This window comes from Mizuhopecten yessoensis, unplaced genomic scaffold, assembly GCF_002113885.1.
Source record: "Mizuhopecten yessoensis strain PY_sf001 unplaced genomic scaffold, ASM211388v2 scaffold11127, whole genome shotgun sequence".
In the NCBI taxonomy this organism is placed as follows: domain Eukaryota; kingdom Metazoa; phylum Mollusca; class Bivalvia; order Pectinida; family Pectinidae; genus Mizuhopecten; species Mizuhopecten yessoensis.
Genome location: NW_018408893.1, coordinates 28412 through 49735, shown reverse-complemented (window position 1 = coordinate 49735; position 21324 = coordinate 28412). Strand labels below are relative to the sequence as shown.

The following is a 21324-nucleotide window of genomic DNA, read 5'->3' as shown; positions in this document are numbered from 1 at the left end:
GTTCATTGGGTCATCAGGGGGTTAATCTCGAAAAGAGACGAGATTTAAAACATGGCAGCCTTCGGTGTACACTTTGGAAGCTCGTCAGCTTGTTTGGCTGTTTTTAAGGTTAATTATCGTTAACGCTGAATATATGTCGTTTTAATCAAATACTCATATACCCATTTGAATAAGTTTGCTAATTATTTGAACTAAAAGATATCTAGAATACGACTGGGATCCCCACAACATGTGCACGTGCAAATACAATGATTTGGGATGGGAATGATAGGGTGCATTCGAATGGTGTTGAAGAATGTTATGCCATTTCACAAAGTAATGTAGAACAATAACTGAATATTTATTTTCAAATTTTAAAACTTAAAGATTTCACTCATTTAAAATATTTGATTCCTTTTACTGTCATTTACTAGTAATTGTTGCTCAGTTATATTGCGTGTTTTGTTAAAGAGTAAGAAACTTTTTGTAGGATGGGAAGACTGATGTTGTTGCAAATGACCTGGGAGACAGAACGACACCGTCTATGGTGGCCTATACTGATTTAGAACAGGTAAGTACCTGTACTCATTATGCCACTTTTAACAGGTTGGGCAGGGTGTCAGATGATTCGCCCAAAAGCTGTATGCCACAAGTTTGTTTCACATCACCCCATTCCAACCAATTTCCCCTTAAAAACCTTAACGCCTCGTTTATATATCCCAAAAGATATGTTCGCTTCAAAAGCTATATCGCCCAAGACAAAGTAGCTTGTAATCTTTTATGTGATCTAGTGCATTTCCACCTCTCAATCCATCATACAATTTCCCTGTCAGCTTAAGTTTTAAATGGTATATGCATGGGTAAATATATCAAATAAGTTGCTGTGAATAAGATTTATTGCACGTTATAACTTTTTTAGGAAACATTTAAAATAAGGAACGAAAAGATGTTATGCTTTAATTTTAGCTTAATCCGATTGAAGAAAAACATTTGTCTGTTGGTGTTTTCCTCAATCATAATAATAATGTTTATTCAGGTAAAAGGCATTACAATTACACAAGTGGTACAAAAATACAAACAAACATAAGACATAGACTGTACTAGTAGTCACAGTAAGTTAAATAAACAGTTGCCCTTGGATAACACATAAAAAAATCCAATGGGGTCCATAAACGAGCACGTCAAGGTTAAGGCAATTTTATAAACAATATTGGCAAATACATATTTAGGATATCACAGTTAATCAAAACAACAATGGACAATCTAATACAAATTACATTTGTTCTTTTAGAATAAAAAGTCATTTTTGTGATTGTCCTTTGCAGTTTCCATAAAATACAAGTTTCTTCTCATGAGTTTTTAAAGTCCTTTCTTTGAAATTTGCTTTATATTGCCAGGAAGCATATTTCAGTCCTTCACACTATTATATAATAAAAAGTTGAAGCTAATACCCCTTTGATAGCAGGAATACAAAAACCAAATTGCTTAGATCTAGTAAAATGGGTTGAAGCTTGAGGTGTAAAACCATGGTTCATATATATATAGTCTGGACACTTTCCTTGAAAAATATTAAAAACATGATTCAGTCTTAATTGTCTAACTTGGTCACAAATTTTTAAAGAAACTAGTTCTAAAATTCTAAAAATGTCACACTTTTTCTGATGAAGATTTGAAATGAATCTAATTACTTCAGTTTGAGCTACTTGTAACTTATATTTGAGCTTCATTGAAAGACCTTCATACCATGAAGAACATGCATAATCAAAGTGACACTATTAATGCAGAACATATAGTTTCCTGGTTTGTGGAGAAAGACAACAACTTATTCTGTTCAAAAATTTTAACCTTTGATTTACTTAAGTAATGATAGTATTAATTAGCGATGGATTAGCCAGATAAAAACCTATCTAGAGTAATTCCCAGCTATTTTACACATGATCTGGCTTCAGTTTTACAACTTTTACATCAGACGATAAAGTCATTAATATTATGACAACTTTCCATCTAATATAGGTTGTTATGCTGTATGAAAGAAATGTTGTGGATTATGCCTAAAATCTGCTTGGACTTGTCTTCACATGTTAATCTGCTAGTGAATTTTCAGTCCGAGCTCTAATCCCTATTCCACTTTGACTACATACTTGTTATAACATGCAATGTATTTTCCATATTCACTGCACTGTTGATACTGGCAATATAGGCAGTTGCCATGCTGAATTCTTATTGCAATATACTTTTTCAATATTGAGTATAACAACATTTGTTTTTAGGCAGTTGGCATGGCTGCCAAACAGGCCTATATCAGGAATACCCAGAATACAATCCCTTGTGTGAAGAAGGTTCTTGGTCGTTCCATGGAGGATCCAGAATTGCAGTCTTACAAAGATGCTTATGCAGTTAAGGTAAAGGGATGGACAATTGTGTAACTGTTGACTTTTCATGCTACATTAATTAAGGGAAAATATATCATTCTTTCCATGTACACCAACAATTTTAACAGATATATGGTAACGGGAAGTACAAAAAAAGCAATCTATAGGCATGAGCAGCAGACTGTGACAGAGTTGTGGTATTTATTGACGCTGTGACAAAGTCATGGTATTCATTGACACTGTGACAAAGTCATGGTATTCATTGAAGCATGACAGAGTCGTGGTATTCATTGAAGACTGACAAAGTCATGGTATTCATTGAAGACTGACAAAGTCATGGTATTCATTGAAGACTGTGACAAAGTCGTGGTATTCATTGACACTGTGACAAAGTCATGGTATTCATTGAAGACTGTGACAAAGTCATGGTATTCATTGACACTGTGACAAAGTCATAGTATTCATTGACACTGTGACAAAGTCATGGTATTCATTCAAGACTGTGACAAAGTCATGGTATTCATTGAAGACTGTGACAAAGTCACGGTATTCATACGTCATTTCCGAGACACAAGTTTCTGGAATAGAAGTCATGTGATTTGGCGGTCACATGGTACATTAAGGGGGGCATGTATACTTCTTGTATGAAAGTGAATCAGTAGTATATATATGCCAACTTTATCCCAGTGTAAGTTTGGTAAATTTTGGTGGAAACAGCTGAAATTTCGCATCTGTCATAAAAGGGATATCAACTACCTAGTACCCTCTAGTCTGAACAGCACACCAGTGTTTTTGCGTATTGTTTGTTGTATAAACTGCTATTAGATTATAACCAAGATAACTTTTTACAGGTGTTTCTGATAGCGAGGAGTCAACCCAGGGACTTGATTACTTGTCCATTGCTCTATTTACATACCCAGACAAAATCATGTCTCCTTTTCATTTGTCATTCAATGTAGGTAGTGCCTAATAAAGGTGAGCCCCACTTTCAAGTGGAATTCAAAGGAAAGACAACTCTTGTCAGTCCAGGAACTGTGGCCGAGGCAGTGTTCAAAACAATGATGGGTAAGAGATTAAGAATTATGACTGTATATCCTTTGAATCATGTAGTAAGCCCAGAGGGCCATATTGTTTGCTGAATCAAAGAAATGGAGATGGGCTTATGATGCCTCTATCCATAGTGAGAAGTGTGTGTACAGGACACTTGATCAGTCAAACCCTTCAAATGCTTTAACACATCTGGCATAAGTGTAGTTGTCTGCATTTATAGTGTAGCTGTCTAAGATGTGAAAGTGTTGCAGAGTTATTTTAAACCATGCTACTGCCACAAGTAAACACATCAACCCTTTCCTGAGGAGATATATCTGTGAGCCCTAACTCACCAATTTTGTTTCTTATTTTAAAATGTGTCTTTAAGTTCTTTACTAGATTTCAGCATCAAAAGATTTTTCAGACAAATAAAATTGGTTGGTGCTTTCAGATCTATCATTTATATCAGTTTACTGATAATGACGTACAGTATACATTGTACCTATAAATGCAGAGAAATAATTAAGACATTAAGGATAATTAATGTTATAAGGAAGTAATGAAGATCTGTCATTCATTCTCTGAATCTTTGTTTCTCTTTTAGGTATTGCCAAAAGTCACGGGGATGGAGACATTCATGATTCTGTTTTGACAGTGCCTACAGACTTCACAGAGGAACAGATAGCCGCCACCAGGTGATCATGTCAACACATTGAAACCACATAATACAACCCACTCTGTTACTTTTCAGTACAACCCACTCTGTTACTTTTCAGTACAACCCACTCTGTTACTTTTCAGATATCATTTTTTAAGAATTTTCTAAAAAAAAACATTTGCATCATTTGTGAATTCAGCAAAATCTGCATCTAATGCTGTTCCATTATGATGGTTAATTATAATGTAACTTTTCAAATATAAAATGAAATCACAGAAATATTTGTTGCTTAAATCTCAATATTGTTTCTGTGAATTTAAAGATATGCACTAAAACATTTTAAATCAAGCCTATTTCTATAATGTTGTCTGAGTCAGCGATGGCTAATTGGTTGTGTATTTTATACTAGTGATGCTGCAGCCTCGGGTGGTTTTAACATTCTTCGGATAATCAAGGAGCCTCTTGCAGCTCTCATGGCATACGATGTCGGACAGTTGGACAACAAAACGGAAAGGTAAAAATGCTATCTTCACCCACATATACTTCAACATTAGGATAAAATGTCACAATTGTTACTTACAAGCATTTGAAAATCAGCTTTTGAAGTTTAAATTTACCTGAACTTAAGGTACAAATGAGATATTTTCATCCATATTTGCTCGTCATGTTTAAACTTTTCACATTTCTGACTTCTGTGAAACCACTTAACAGATTTCAACCAGATTTTATATGAAACATCATTGGGATAAGGGATCTCACTACATGCCCTTCCCTTCATGAGATAAAAGCGGTGGGCTTGACAGATGTAATGATAGACAATTTAGAAAAACCTCCGCTGAGTACCATAAATACCAGGGTAAGGCTATTTCAGTGGTAGGAAGGAACCTTCTGCTGAGTACCATAAATACCAGGGTAAGGCTATTTCAGTGGTAGGAAGGAACTTCCTTTTTAAGTAAGTGTAATGGCAGAGTGTAAGGTACTTAAATATATTCATATTAAGTCCCCAGCCCCATATGGAGCTGCATCAAGGGGTCAACATATACATAGGGATATATAGAGGAAAACCATAAAGTGTATCATCTCAAAATTGTTTGACTGGCCAAAATGGGTAATAAGTCAAATCTTAAAACCTTTTCACAAGAAGCTTTCCTTGTTTCCTCGTGTTGTACTACAAAAGTGGTAATTTTTCACAACTTTTCAAAGTATTCACTAGAATTTGTAAAAGGCAGGGAATGAAAAACCCTCATATCAAACTAGATCCTTTAACTCGAAATGTGACCCTGCCAAGGAGGCAAACTTTACCTTCGATATATAGGTAAAATTCATGAATTGTGTACCAGACAAATTTTAATAAATATTTTCCTACAAGCATCCTTGTGACAAGGGGTTTCAGGTTGAAGCCATCTTGAAAATTTATTTCCAACTGAAACCTTTCTGATATTATACCGAGGCAGTTTCAATAATTTCGGCAATAAGCTAAGGTCCATCAGTTGTTGTCTGGACACAAATATTTGAGTCCTGTACGCATGCTTTTCCTTGGGACTCGCCAACATTTTGAAAACCCACATTATTTCCTATCAATGTAAATTCATTTTTCAAAAGAATGACATGGACTCATCTGATAAAAATCTTACTAAAGTCACTGGTCCATGGGCCACTTGCTTATAAACTTTCATACAGTCATACTTTATCTATGAACAGATTGTTGTTGATAAATAAATATTTACCAGTTATAAAGCTGAAAGAATGTCGCACATAGAGCTGCTTTCTCCTTGATAATGAAAACTGTCATTATAAGTATAATTAAATGTTATCAATATGCAGTAGTTCTGCTATTTATTGCCATAGACCTAAATGTCCTATAATGATAAAAGGTTCATACTTTAACCTGATATTCTACCAAGGTTTCTCTTCAGGTGAAAATTGTCTTCAGATTTTCAAGGTCAGGAAAATGGCTACAGATGTAATGATGAGTATTATTGATTTATGTGCTACACATTGGAGGCACGGTAGTCTTGTGGTAGGACGCCGGGCTCGTGACCGAAGGGTTGAGTGTTCGAGTCACGGCACGGCACAGCACTGTGTTGTATCCTTGAGCAAGATACTTTACTCCACTTGTTCCAGTTTACTCAGCTGTAAATGAGTACATGGTTGGGCAGTACTAGAATTGTTGAATGCTAGCTGTTAGTGCCGAAATGGCAGCTCCGGCTGTATGCTCCCAAAGGAAGCTGAAAAAGGTATTGGCTGGTTGCAAAGGCCCTATAACCACGGATAATAATTTGTGCACCGCTTTGAGACGACCTACGAACTAGGTTGTGATAAAGCGGTATATAAGAACCTCAAATTATTATTAATTTCAGTTGTACGTTGGTATTCCGCTTGGGCGGAGAGTCGAGCAGCGTGTCGGTAGTAAAGGAGCACAATGGTCTGTATCGCATCATGGGCTCCGTCAACAGTACCCAGCTATCGGGTACAAAGTTTACCAAGGCCCTAACAGACTACTTAGCAACAGAATTCTTCAGGTAATTAACCCATTCTCATAAATTTTGATCTTCAGAAAAAGATATTCATACTTTTACAAAATGTTTTACTAAGATTTTATTTAAATGAATTATGTAAATTACAAAATTAACAATTAAGTCTTCTATTAAGAAAATTATAAAAAAACAGTCAATTTATAAGTAATCAAATTTTGAATTTTAACTTTACAGCACTACTGCTTCACTAAAATGGACTGGAGAGAATACGTGACCCAGTGTTTTGTTGCCTGTATCTGTCATTGTATTTGTTGGTGTTTCAGACAGTACAAACTCGATGTTACAGAGAGTCGACGGTCTCTCAGTAAACTCAACATGGCAGCAGAGCGGTGTAAACACACACTATCAACCCTTGATAATGCGTCCTGTGCTGTAGACTCCCTGTTCGAGGGTGTAGACTTTCACAACAATGTATCCAGGTAAACCTACAACAGCCTTATTTCCTTATTTAGCTCAAAGGAAGAAAACAAACTTTAGGAGTTACTGTTATTATTATTTGCTGTGAATACTTACTGATCATCATTGAAATCAGATTTTAGTTGTTTCTAATAAAGATTATTGTTATATAATGTGGGTATATTGCAACCATGAAATTCTTGTTGAGTATTCATGAAGAGAAAATGCATATTAATCAACGCAAGTTATTTTCTAGACAGATTTCACTGTGTTTGATAATGGAACTTGATTAGAGTTCCCTTTCATAACTAGTTCACACGGTATGTTTCATCTTCATAATAATGAATAACAGTCCATTTAACCAGAGATGAAGTATGTCACAGAATCTGTTTAAATCCTACCTTTATTAATACATATTTGATAGTACATGTTAGCTGTGTGACTTGACATGATCATACGAACCTCATACATTTCTCTGCTACTCCAAATTACATGTTTGTTGTCAAGTAAAAGCAAAATACTCTCTTGGTTAGCATTGGAATTTCCAAAATTCGACATGTGATGGTCAATTTTGAAATATTCCCATCTGATCTGAAATATTGCTGAAAACTTTGTTAAAACAATGACCAGGTCAGATTAAAATTTTCATCTGGTACTAAACTGAAATGAATTGTTGTAGCTAGATGATGAAAGTTTGTCATGTAAAAGGCATATCAAATTTAGCTGTTATTCTGATGTCATGATTCCGTTCTCCAGTTGGAAACTGAAGCGGTGTGCAAATATGTTTTTCGTAATGTTTAGAAAGAAAGGGTCTGACGTATACCCTGTGATAATTGGTTGTCATGTTTTTCACTTTACTCTTGTTGATTTAAAATCTGTATTTTTTTTGTCATTTTGAAGTTTTTAATACAAACTGTACTTTAAACTTATTCAATTTTAAACAGTTATTCTTATAAGATAGTCAGAATAACTAGCTATCATTCTGTGAGTAACCCTAGTATCATCCTGAAATCTTTCATCAACCGAGTCTTGCTATATATCTTATACTGGTTAATTAGTCATCAACATCTTACTACTTTCATATTGTTATTTTTGCATTGCATTTAAAAACATGAATTCATGCAAGTTTATTATTTTATGATAAATGCATACAGTAATTTCTGTATTGTTAATACTTGAGGAAACTCATGCATGCTTTAGACACAACAGACCCTGATGACCAGACCAAGGAGTGGTCACTGACTGTCCATTTGTGGTCAGCTGATCTGGACAAAAGCATGCTACATTAAATTGGTGTTTTAAGGTCTTCCTGGCCAAGTTTTGCCAGAGGAGAAGTATGACCACCAAACAAACATTCAAGTACAGAAACTGTCACATATTGAACTGCTTCTGTATGACACTCGTGAGAATTGAGTACCCCTGTGATCACATCAAGTGTACAAGCTGTGATGTTATTTAACAAAATCATCCTTGATGTCAAAATAAGTTTGAAAATTTTAGATTAATATGCACAATCACCATTCGCAACAATTAATTCAGTCAGCCATTTAAAATGAAAAATTCTATTTAGTAATTTAACATATATATTTGGCACTTTAAAGCCAACTATTCAGTGATGTTAGCACTCGCTCTACATGGTTGTGATGAGAAAGACATATTAATGGCTTAAAATGACCTGTTTGATCTAGAAATTTATCAATTTACCTGATGTGCTCTGAAACAAGTTTTGTCATTCTGTTTTATATAAGAAATTTCTTACCTTCTGAGGCATACTTGCCAACCTGTCGATTTGTTTTTTACAGGAAAAACTACATAGCGAAATCTATAAACATGTAAAAAGTTCTTACAACAACCCTTTTTGGGGGATATATCAGTGCCATAAAGTGCTGTAGTGTAAGGTTTTTACTATTTAATGAAACGATTATACAATAACATAATGCAAGTTGTAGGCAATTCTGTTGGTTTGAAAATTTAAAAGTGACGATAAAACATTGGGAGTTTCTTTCCGAAATAGTAAGACTTGACAAATAGATGCTGAAAAATCAGCTACATGCCAAAAAAAATAGCAAGTTAGTTATCAGGTAGACTGTTGGGTATCGATAGCTCCATTGTAATGTTTAAGGCCTGCACAGTGTGTTTATCATGTAGGTAGGCTACAATGTATGGATTTAGGTAAAATTAAATAAATTTTATTTCTTAACATTTTGTGCAAAATGCCAGTCATGTAGTACTAGATAAGACTTACAAGAGTTAGATAAAATACATTTTATTTGATAACTTAAATGTGAAATTTCAGTCACAAAGTAACAGACAGACTTGCGCATGCTTGGAAAACACCAGACCCATGTTGCCAGACCAAGGAGTGGTCACTGACTGTCCATTTGTGGTCAGCTGATCTGGACACAAGCATGCTACATTAAATTGGTGTTTTAAGGTCTTCCTGGCCAAGTTTTGCCAGAGGAGAAGTATGACCACCAAACAAACATTCAAGTACAGAAACTGTCACATATTAAACTGCTTCTGTATGACACTCGTGAGAATCGAGTACCCCTGTGATCACATCAAGTGTACAAGCTAATTTATAGAACCTTTCACTACAGCTGTGGGACTGTAATGTATAACAAAATCTTTGATTTTGAAATAAATTTGAAGATATCAAATTAATATGCACAATCCCCATTCGCAACAATTAATACAGTCAGCCATTTAAAATGGAAAATTCTATTTAATATTTTAACATATGTATTTGGCACTTTAAAGCCAACTATTCAGTGATGTTAGCACTCACTCTATATGGTTGTGATGTGAAAGACATATTAATGGCTTAAAATGACCTGTTTGATCTAGAAATTTATCAATTTACCTGATGTGCTCTGAAACAAGTTTTGTCAATCTGTTTTATATAAGAAATTTCTTACCTTCTGAGGCATACTTGCCAACCTGTCAATTTGTTTTTTACAGGAAAAATCTGTAAACATGTAAAAAGTTCTTACAACAACCCTTTTTGGGGGATATATCAGTGCCATAAAGTGCTGTAGTGTAAGTTTTTTTCTATTTAATGAAACGATTATACAATAACATAATGCAAGTTGTAGGCAATTCTGTTGGTTTGAAAATTTAAAAGTGGCAGATGATTAAACATGGGGAGTTTCTTTCCGAAATAGTAAGACTTGACAAATAGATGCTGAAAAATCAGCTACATGCCAAAAAAAATAGCAAGTTAGTTTATCAGATAGACTGTTGGGTATCGATAGCTCCATTGTAATGTTTAAGGCCTGCACAATGTGTTTATCATGTAGGTAAGCTACAGTGTATGGATTTAGGTAAAATTAAATAAATTTCATTTCTTAACATTTTGTGCAAAATGCCAGTCATGTAGTACCAAACAGATTTACAAGAGTTAGATAAAATACATTTTATTTAATAACTTTTAAAAATGCAAAATTTCAGTCATAAAATAACAGACAGACTTACGCATGCTTGGAAAACACCAGACCCTGATGACCAGACAAAGGAGGGGTCACTGACTGTCCATTTGTGGTCAGCTGATCTGGACACAAGCATGCTACATTAAATTGGTGTTTTAAGGTCTTCCTGGCCAAGTTTTGTCAGAGGAGAAGTATGACCACCAAACACTGTCAAGTACAGAAACTGTGACATATTAAACTGCTTCTGTATGACACTCGTGAGAAGTTTTGTCAGAGGAGAAGTATGACCACCAAACACTGTCAAGTACAGAAACTGTCACATATTAAACTGCTTCTGTATGACACTCGTGAGAAGTTTTGTCAGAGGAGAAGTATGACCACCAAACAAACTGTCAAGTACAGCAAATGTTCTTTAAACTCCTCTTACTTGATAAACACTGTTAATATGAATTTATATTTGACTGCAGCCAATTTCCATGTATTGTCATGGAGTTTTGGGGTTTTTTTTGCCTAAGTTTACATACATGCAACTTATCCTAGCAAAAAAAGTGCCATTTTAATAAAAAAAAAAAAAAAAAAAAAAAAAGTACTATATTTTCCTAATTCACGTAGTAAAATGCAGACTGTTGTATTTAGGTAGGAAAAAACACTGCAGTGTGTAGTCTGCTTTTCCCGAATCCAATTAAAGCAAATCCTTTTAATTTCAGAACTGCTGGCACAATGTTCCCCTAATTGAAATATGAAATTGTATACATTATACTTAGCATTGTTGAGTATCACTGTTAAGAAGTAGTGTTATTAAATACAGCAAATCTTGTTTTGACATTCATGAGTTATGCATGCGTCTGACATCGGAGGATGATCAGATGGTGGAGTGACCAGTGACCAATTATGTGGTCAGCTGATCTAGACAAACATGCTAAAGGAACAAGGTGCTCTAAGGTCTCCCTTGGCCAAACATGGTCATTGGAGAGGTAATTACACCTGACATGATTGGTGTCCAACTTAACAAAGTGAAACTACAAACAGGAGTGTGTGAGGGACACATGCTACCATGATTTATACAAAGTGATTTTAGTTTAATACAGATGTGTCTATACAGAAAACATCTTATTTTGTACCTCAATTAAATGTGTCATTTTGAAGTATCACCTGTGTATTTAGGGCGAGGTTAGAGAACCAGGTAGGATTCCTGATGCAGCAGTGTACCAGCCTTATAGATGCAGCCTGTAGTGATGCCGGTATATCCACTGACCAAGTAGACAAGGCAAGCTCCTTTAAACATATTGAAATAATACATGTTACATATAAATTAATCAGATTTGTCTGAGAATATGTTTTCAATATTTTATCTATATAACTTGTTTTGTTAATTCAATTTCAATTCAAACATATCCATATTGTCAATGTATTCTTCAAGGAAAGAAATCATATTAACTTTTTTTTTAAACATGAGAAGAGTTATTTCCCTTCCATCAATTATTTCTCAATGTTATGATGAAAAATAAATAAGACATTTATCTCTTTCAATAGGTGATAGTTTGTGGCGGTGGGGCAAAAATGCCTCTGGTTCAGAAAACCATTAAAGGCTATATCAAATCTGCTGAAGTTCTAAGCTCCATTCCCCCAGACGAAATTATAGCGATCGGCGCAGCAAAACAGGTAGGGCAATCGAGTCACTTAAGATTACAGACATTTAATGTACCCACAGGACAGAAAATAAATCATGGTGTTGAAACAGGGGATGATCAGTCTGTCTCATCCTGTTGTGGTTTATCTATATTGTTTTTTAGCTAAAGGCCTGATACTATATATGGGAGAGGATTGCATATGAAGTTTGGGCTAGTTTTCTCATTTTGCAATGACATCTACCATAGTTGATAAAATCTTTTATTAAGTCATCATTAAATATTTACATTTATACAAACTATTTTACCAAGTGAAGAAGACAACCATTTTTGCTGGCACAAGAAAGTGTTTTTTCAGGCTACTGTTTCCTTCAGATGTGAAACATTAATCATTAATAGGGAACTTATATAAAGTTTGAATTTCATTTCACAATACGATAGAGTCAAACATCAACCTGGGTAATTAGAAATCATTCACCCGTAATATGCTTTTGTTTATGCATGTAGTTGTATTTTGTATAATTGGTATGCATGTTTGGGGGCTGTACAACTGATTATGATATGATAATTATTGACTTTGTTTTATATCATAATTTGTTTTGAAAGTATTTTTTAGTAAATTTTATAAATTTTTAATAACTGCATATCTGAATATACAAAAATGTATATATTCTCTAGGCATTGATACTGCTCTTTAAATTGAAATGATTACTGTGTATGCTAAACTCTTTACTAACATTTGCTGTCATGACAAAGTCGGTGGCCAAGTGGTTAAGGCGTCTGACATTCTGCTTCCACTAGCCATCCACCACTGGGTCGCGGATTCGAGGCCTACTTCGGGCAGTCACCAAGTACTGTCTCCAGGTCGGTGGTTTTTCTCTGGGAACTCCGGCTTTCTTCCACCACCAAAACCTCCTTAAATAAACATAGCTATTAATAGGACATAAAACACAAACAAACCAAAGACAAAGTCGCCCTCGTTACAAAGGTGTGAAAAGGGTAAAAGTTTAAGTATTGACAAAGGTGTGAAAAGGACGAAAATTAATGTGTGGAACATTTTCCGATATAGAGTATTTTCCTGTATTGTTTGTAGGCTGGTATACTAACAGGCTGTGATGCCACAGAGGTAAAAGAGAACACAGAAAACAATGAAATAGAATGCTTGTCTAAAGCAGTGTGTTTACGGGTAAGTTTCTATATCTTTTCTTGCCATGTAGTTTTTTTCATTTAAATTGTGTACAAAACATAAGTAGACTTGAACATATTGGATATTTTAAACAAAAAGAGACAAAAATGTTTTAGTTTTAAAGATCAAATGGTATTAGATGTTACAGAAGTGTATTAATAATATTTACTTACACAACTCTATTTCAACCAAATTGATATGGAATTTGTGCATTTATTTAGTCATGTAGCAATGGGGCGACAAACCTGCAGCCTGTGTTCCCATCCCTGACACCACTGCCATCCCGTAAACATGAGACTGTGATTTTGGGGGAACATCAGACCTCCCTCCAGATGGATCTGTGTGAGTGTGGTGACCTTCAACAGCCGGACACTGCAGATGACCTTGCTAAGGTCAGTAAGGACAGATGAAGTCCACGGTTTAGTTTGTTCTAGGCTCCTGTTTAGAAAGTTTTATGTGTGAACAGTTACATATATCCAAAATCTGGATTTACACAAATTTACACATGATTTGTTAAGCAGGCAATCACTGAAGTGAAACTGTCAAATATTGCATATTATTTAAAGATTTTAGCATATCATGCTAACTTTTGGATTTTTGTAAAGCAAAACCTTAATAAGATCGCCCATATTTCATTGGAGATATTGCATACTGCCAACATATTTCAAGGTCTCTGTTTCCTTATTTAGCCATATTATCAGATAGTGGGTTGTTCGAAAAGCTTTTCGTCTGTGGTCAGGCTTCCATCCATCTGTCAGTCAGTTTGGAAATAATTGTTGTCATCGCTATTTCTCAAACTACAAATTGTAACATGCACAACTTCTAACAATGGGGATTATGCATGGCAAGAAACACAGTATACCTTATCTCCTTAATGCCTAGTTGTGCCAGCTTCAAGTTCAAATCCTGGCAAATCTGGATAAAAAGGCCACCATACCATCATAGATGCTATATGAATAAATATATGTGTTCCTTTTCTCTACAGCTTGTGATGAGAGACTTACCAGAAGCAGCTAAAGTATTAGTAACCTTCCATCTAAGAAGGTGAGTCAATTTTTGTTATCAGGAAAAACGACTATATTTTTCTTGTTGAAGCATTAAAACAAAGTCTGTAAAAATTGTTTCTACATTTGTATTGTAGATAAGGATTATTGGTTTTACTTAGATGAAGTTAACTCCTGTCATGTACAGTAAAAATTGGGATTTCTTTTTATGTGTTGATCATGAGTAACGTGACTCTAATTGTATTTTTTTCGTAAACTATTTAACGTGCATAGTAAGAAGAGAGTCATTGTGAAGATTATGAGTTAAATGTTTGATACATTGTATTAGTCAAAAACTTGCATGGATGAATCTTGATTTGGCAAGGAACAGTGGGCTGTGGTGGCCGAGTGGTTAACCCATCGGATCATCTACAATCACTAGCACTCCTTAAATGACTTCGCTGTTGGTAGGACATCAGACTGAATAAAACCAGACCTGCAGGGCCAGTGGGTCATTGGTGCAAGGCCGAAGTGGCAAAACCTAGGAATGTTATATAACAGTGTAGTGACAAAATGTACAAGGAGGTGAATTTCTATGGTTTAACTTCTGTGTATTTTAGGGAGGGTTCCCTCCATGTGACCTGTCGGGAGGAGACGTCAAACAAGACAGAGTCTGTCATGGTGGAAGTGTGCAGCTGATGACTAGAGGCAGTAGGACTTAGTGACTTGGTACCAGTATAAAGGTCTTCGCAGGTGTGTCCAGTACAACAGGCCGATGTGTTGTTTGTGTATAAAACAGACCATTGATGCTGTGTTTAACACAAGTCTGATGTGTTGTTTGTATATACAAAAAATCTTGGCTGCTATGATCAATACAGACAGGTCTACTGGCAGATGAGGTGAACTTGAGATTATCAAATATTGCACTTATCATATAACTTTATGTGTGAAGTTCACAAAAAAGGCAATAATCAAGTCAATAAACTATGGGGTATTTTACATGAAGAGTTCGTAGTAAATTGGTGTAAGTGATTGTGTTGAGGAAAGAATGAAACTGATGTTTTAAATGTATGAACTCGGCACAATTTTTTTATGACAATAATGGTTCTGTAACTAAACCATTGCTCTATATATATAGTCAAGGATAGACATTTTTCATATAAGAAACATTAAAATTTTCAATTGCATACAGAGTTGGAAGCCTCAGAATATGACTGGTCTCCTCCTGCGTTTCATATCACTTTTTACTTCCTACTTTGTGAACAGAGAGAGAAAACGGAAACATGTTTAAGGCATAACAACTGACTGTTTTCTATTTGTTATGTAGGCTTTGTCCCTGTTATGAAAATTGTGAAAACTATTAAGCAAATGCTCTTGACTTTGCATGGTATTATTATAATAATGATTGATTGAATAACCCTTCTAAACTGTCATCGTTATACTAATGACTAGCATACGGTCTAGGTTACATACGTTGTTGTATTAGGGTTTACATTATATATTTGCACACAATTATATAATCATGCAGTAGTAATGCATTCACCCCTGAAAACACATTTGAACTCTTCCAATTCAAAGGTTGGATTAATTCATAATGACATTTTAGAGGTGAATGAGTTAATGTGGAATACTCTGTAGTGAGAATTACCATTTTGTCATTGAACTATGACCCCCACCAAACACACAAAATGATCTGAATTACTTATACTTAATAAGGTTATAATATCAAAGGCTGTTGTATCTACTGGTCATGCACAAGTGTTCTCTCAAATACTGAAGATTTAAATGAGGAAAATTTAAAAACAAAATGGAAAGTGCTGGCAAGAACTAGGCCTATACCAGGTAGCCCTGGAATTCACTTCTTGTATGCATGATAACCATTATGCAGTATTTAATGAAAACAAATTACAAATAAAATGTTACAATGTGACATGTCTTCGATTTCTGTTTTAATAATGATAATTTTCTTACCCGACAGTTTGAAAAACGGATATTGTCCTTATCAGGATAGGTTCTTTTTCATACTATAAGGAAAAGCACATATTGACATTATGAAACGACTTGCTGTGATGCTGTACGTCATCTGTACATCTTGATACTAGTAGTCCAGAACCACAGAAAGGATTGTGACTGAATGTTGTATTAAACATCAACAAGCCCATGTGACTTGATTATTTTGTATAAATGACTGCTATGTCCATTCTGGGGGCAAAGCAAAAGCATAGGTATTTAACCAGAAGCAGATTTTGGCTATTTTTTGTGCAAAGTATCCCTAGGTCAAAAATGAATTTGAAAGTATGCGACTCAAGTAGATGGGATCTAACTAATTTCCTGGGGCGAATAAATCACTTTAAACCAGCTTCCGTGGTATGAAAGGAAATGGGCAAAAGCCTTTCAGTTTTAGCTGTTCAATGATCTTTTTTTTGGCTATTTTTGCAAAATATTGATATGAAAAAGACCAGTTTCATATATCGGAGAGGAAAATTTGAAGCCTTTTTATCGATATAGTGATGAGTATATGACTAAATATGCAACTTAGGGATGGAATTTTAACAAATTGAAAATGGAGTTGAAAACTTATAGTAGAGTGCACCTACATCTAGCACCTACAGCCCTCATATAACCACTAAACCAGGTACTCGCATTACCAACAGTATTATCACCAGTCATAAATGAAGTTGTATTGCAATTCAAGTAACACTATATAAAAAATGTAGGATAAATGTATGTTGCTGAATACGTTTTTGATTAAAATAGATATGCGTATCAAGAAAAATAATTTGTTTTCCATTGTTACATTGACCGCGCAGTGAACAACATATTTCTTTGGTCCATTGATTTCTCATAGTTTAACATATACAGATATCGATAAGCATTTTTAGGTCACCTGAGCTTTGCTCAAGTGACCTGTTCTAATCGCTTTCCGTCCTTCATCGTCCGTCGTGCGTAAACTTTTTACATATTCAACTTCTTCTCATGAACCAGTGGATGGATTTTTTTCAAACTTGGTCAGAATCATCCTTGGTAGACGAGGCTACAAAATTGTAAAATTGGGATTCCTACCCCAACCCCTTGGGCCAGGGCGGGGCCCCAAAGGGAAAATTAACCAATATTTCAAAAATCTTCTTCTTCAGACTCAGGGGTACTACAGTCATTTTCTCTGCATGGAAAGAAAGATCATCAGAGGCTTTACTTAAATTGTAAATTTCAGGACCTCCCAGCTATTCGTTCCTCCCTTGGGGAGGGGGTAAAGTTTACTATAGTTTATATAGGGAAATAACACTTTTGGGTATATTTTGACAACTTTCTGTAGGAAATTATTTTTACTTAGTGAGAATTATCCTTGGAGGAAGATGGTTTCAAATTGTAAAATTGAGATTCCTCCCCCAACCCTTGGGGCCAGGGTGGGGCCCCAATGGGAAAATTAACCAATATTTCCAAATTTTTCTCCTCCAGACTCAGAGGTACTACATTCATTTTCTCTGCATGGAAAGAAAATCATCAGGGGCTTTATTTAAATCGTCAATTTCAGGACCCCCTAGCTATCCGTTTTCCCTTGGGGAGGGGGTAAAGTTTACTACAGTTTATATAGGGAAATAACACTTTTGGGTATATATTTCATCCATTTTCAGCAGAAAATTACTCAAACTTAGTCAGAATCATATTTGGTGAATGAGAGTATTACTTTTGTAAATTAGGATTCCTGACCCATCCCCAAGGGGTAGGGCGGGGCCCCAAAGGGAACATTTACCAATATTTTCAAATTCTTATCCTTTGATGACATGACAAGTATTGTATTTCACTTAGTTTACATGCTGATTTCCACATCACATCTAAACAATAAAATAAAGCTACCAGTACCTATGATATAACTCAGGTGACCGCTAAGGCCCTTGGGCCTCTTGTTATGTTTATTGCACATGCTTGTGACATTATTTAGGCATCATCAAATGGCTTTATATTATGCCTTCATCCACTAGTTCACATTGCAGAGTGTTTTGGTGTGTTCAGTTTGGCAAGACCTGGATTTGTCCAAACAATGCACTTGTCTCCGAAGTATTGTCAGCTTTCTTCTTGTGTATTTGGCATCTCTCCTAGTATTGTCCCTTTCTCTTCTGGTGAAGAGAGCATCTCTCCAAGTATTGTCGTAGCCAGTGTATTATCTTTCCAAGCATTGTCAACTTTCTACTGGTGAAGTCATTGAATTATCTCACTAAGCATTGGTACTATCTCTCAAAGTATTGTCAGCTTTCTTCTGGTGTAGCCAGTGCATTATCTCTCCAAGCATTGCCAACTTTCTACTGGTGTAGCCAGTGAATTGTCTCGAAATATTGTCAGCTTACCTCTGGTGTCGCCAGTGTATTATTTCTCCAAGTATTGTCAGCTTACCTCTGGTGTCGCCAGTGTATTATTTCTCAAAGTATTGTCAGCTTTCCTCTGGTGTAACAAACGTCTCTCCACAACATCTTTGAAACAACAATGTCATAACTATTTTCTATATGGTTTTTCCTTATCTTTGACTATTTTAAGTATGACCTAACCACATTTGCCTCTCTGGTGTAGACATGTGGCATGATGTAATATGCATTTATCTGGATGATATCTACCCCTATATCAAAAATCAGAGTTTCGCCTATTTCAGTTTATTGGAAAATCGTTGATAATGCCGTCCTGTCTGTAAACCTCCTTTGAGCCAGCAGTTCTGATGTCTCCCGATGAAAATCACATTTATTGGTGATGATGCAGTTATCAAAGTTCCAATATTTTTTTCGGACACTGCGATCTCCTTTTCGTTGTCGGGTTCCTCCAGATTTCTTCATACCTGCTTATGAACATGTCTTATGTTACCCAAATATTTACAGTTAGTAACGCATAAACAACGTTTCTGTGATGCCGCTAACTTAATAATTGAAACTCAGAGATGACCAACCTTCAGAAAATGAGAGATATATGTTTGAAGAAATGGACACCTACACGAGAAAGAGACCAAACCACAAGGACTATGTCGGAAACGGGTGAGCAAGGATATTAAGTATGAAATAAATTGAGGGAAAAAAATCCTCTAAACACACGGTTATTTCGGGAGATCAAAATCTGTAAACACGGTTATTTCGAGAGAGAAACAAATCTCAAAACAAAGGCAAAGAAAGGCAACCGTCGAAGCAAAGAACATTGCAGCTGATCACAACTGTTGACCTCGATCCTCTTACCCCATATCCAGAGAGACTACGGAGCAAGTTGTTGAATGAACAAGTGTCATTATGACGGTCATTTGTAGTAACGAATTGTTTATTAATCAAGGGTTTTGCATAGGTCATACCAGGGCTTTCAGTTGTCTCTTGGCAGTTAGCAATATCAGAAGTCAAAAGCTATTCTCTCCTTAAATTTGGAGTAAAACCAGGTAAGATATGTACTTTCAATTCCAAGAGTCAAAGCGAACATTGGATAGTCAAAAAGATACTTTAACGAAAGCCCTGGTGATCATGTGAACACTTATCCACAGATGAAAGGGCCTGTCAAGGGCTACTTCATAGTACAATCTCGCTGAAATGCCCTAACCTGGGTACGGTGGAAAAACACTCCAACCATTCACACTAATATTGACAACAGGCTCACTGTTTTATAGGTAGGAAGGAAAACAACGAGAAAATGAAAATCTCCAATGTAAATTTTAAATACATTTTGCACAATACACAGTTGTTTGAAAGTTGGTTAAATAAAAGCGAATGATAAAAATATATTTGGTAGAATGATGGTTTACTAGTTTTACGTACATAACTTAACATACACAATACACTCTTTTTAAATGTCATTTACATGTCAACTGTACCTTGGCGTCATTTGACTCCTCTATACCAGTGTTATCTGAATATTGTTTACGTATAGGAAGACACTTTTTCTGGCACATTTTTTATTTCTATTTATTTAAAACAACTTTGTTCAGATTCGAAGTGGCCCCCAATGAAACTATCCGCATTAAAATTTGGCATTGAGTTCGCCCACTTACAGTAATGTAATCCTTCCGTGTCCCTTTGTCATAATGTTGTTTTCTATGTTAGACTTAATGTTTCCAGCTGTATCTGTCACAATGTTCCTGACTCTACCTGTCGAAATGATAACGACTGCATTTAGCCACACTGGTCCCGTCTACTGGCATGGTATCTATGTTGCGATGTTTTTTCTCCTTCTGTCTTGTCACCTTGTAAGTTGATCAAGTTACCGTCTCCCTTTTGCTAATATATATATAATAACAAGATTGTATATTTGATCTGTAAGGTCATAAAACAGTAATTATTTAAGCGATTTTATTACCTCGGCAAAAACCTCATTTCGTTTTACAAATACATTCAATGATCACGATGTAAATTCTACTCTCTATGATACCAGAAGTATAAAGCCTTATACATATACTGTAGTATGTATACGTCTCTTATATTACCCCGTGTTCGTTATGAGTTAACTGTTACTTTGATAATGTAACATAAGTATCTATGTATTCCTTAACATTTTCTTCAGGTTGGTAAGCATGGATTCTGAGAAGTTCTTTTTATACAACCAATACAATTTTCTATGTGACGTTTCGATGACAAGTACGATATGTACACTGTCACATTCATCAGACAAATGACAAATGAAGCGTATGCACACAAAGGTGTAAAATGTGTACGAGTGGTCCATACGCTTCATTTGTCATTTGTCTGATGAAGGTGACAGTGTACATATCGTACTAGTCATCGAAACGTCACATAGAAAATGTTATTGGTTGTGTACAAAGAACTTCCCATCAAGTATCTATGTAGTTCTGAAGACACGAGACAGACGATATGTATGTTATTTGATTAATATCAAGGTTCATTCTGTGCTGCTTTTGATTTTAAAAAAATTAGTCGCAGGGCGACGAATAGCTGATTACATGTTTCATGAATTAAAACATGCATATTGTTTGATTTTTTGTAAAGATATATTTCACATTGTGTTATAACCAGTTTTGAAAATGCTTACTAATGGGAGTTATCCAGCGTCTGTTTATAATAAGTATCACGTTTGAATTTACATTTATCACTCACGAACAAGTCCCCTCTACGAATGGAGTTATTACATAATGTAGACATATAATTGTATTAAATA

General features: G+C 35.3%; 1 protein-coding gene across 1 annotated transcript; it reads left to right on the top strand.

Annotated features, from left to right (window-relative positions):
• Positions 1-19: 19 nt before the first annotated feature.
• Positions 20-16124, top strand: LOC110466275 (heat shock 70 kDa protein 14-like). The gene is made up of 14 exons (XM_021522676.1): positions 20-108; positions 470-550; positions 2250-2381; positions 3311-3416; positions 3985-4075; positions 4448-4552; positions 6399-6560; positions 6839-6994; positions 11564-11666; positions 11933-12061; positions 13121-13213; positions 13435-13605; positions 14199-14257; positions 14817-16124. The coding sequence occupies exons 1-14, from the start codon at positions 52-54 to the stop codon at positions 14893-14895; spliced, it is 1524 nt and encodes a 507-aa protein (XP_021378351.1). The 5' UTR covers positions 20-51; the 3' UTR covers positions 14896-16124.
• The last annotated feature ends 5200 nt before the right edge of the window (positions 16125-21324 follow it).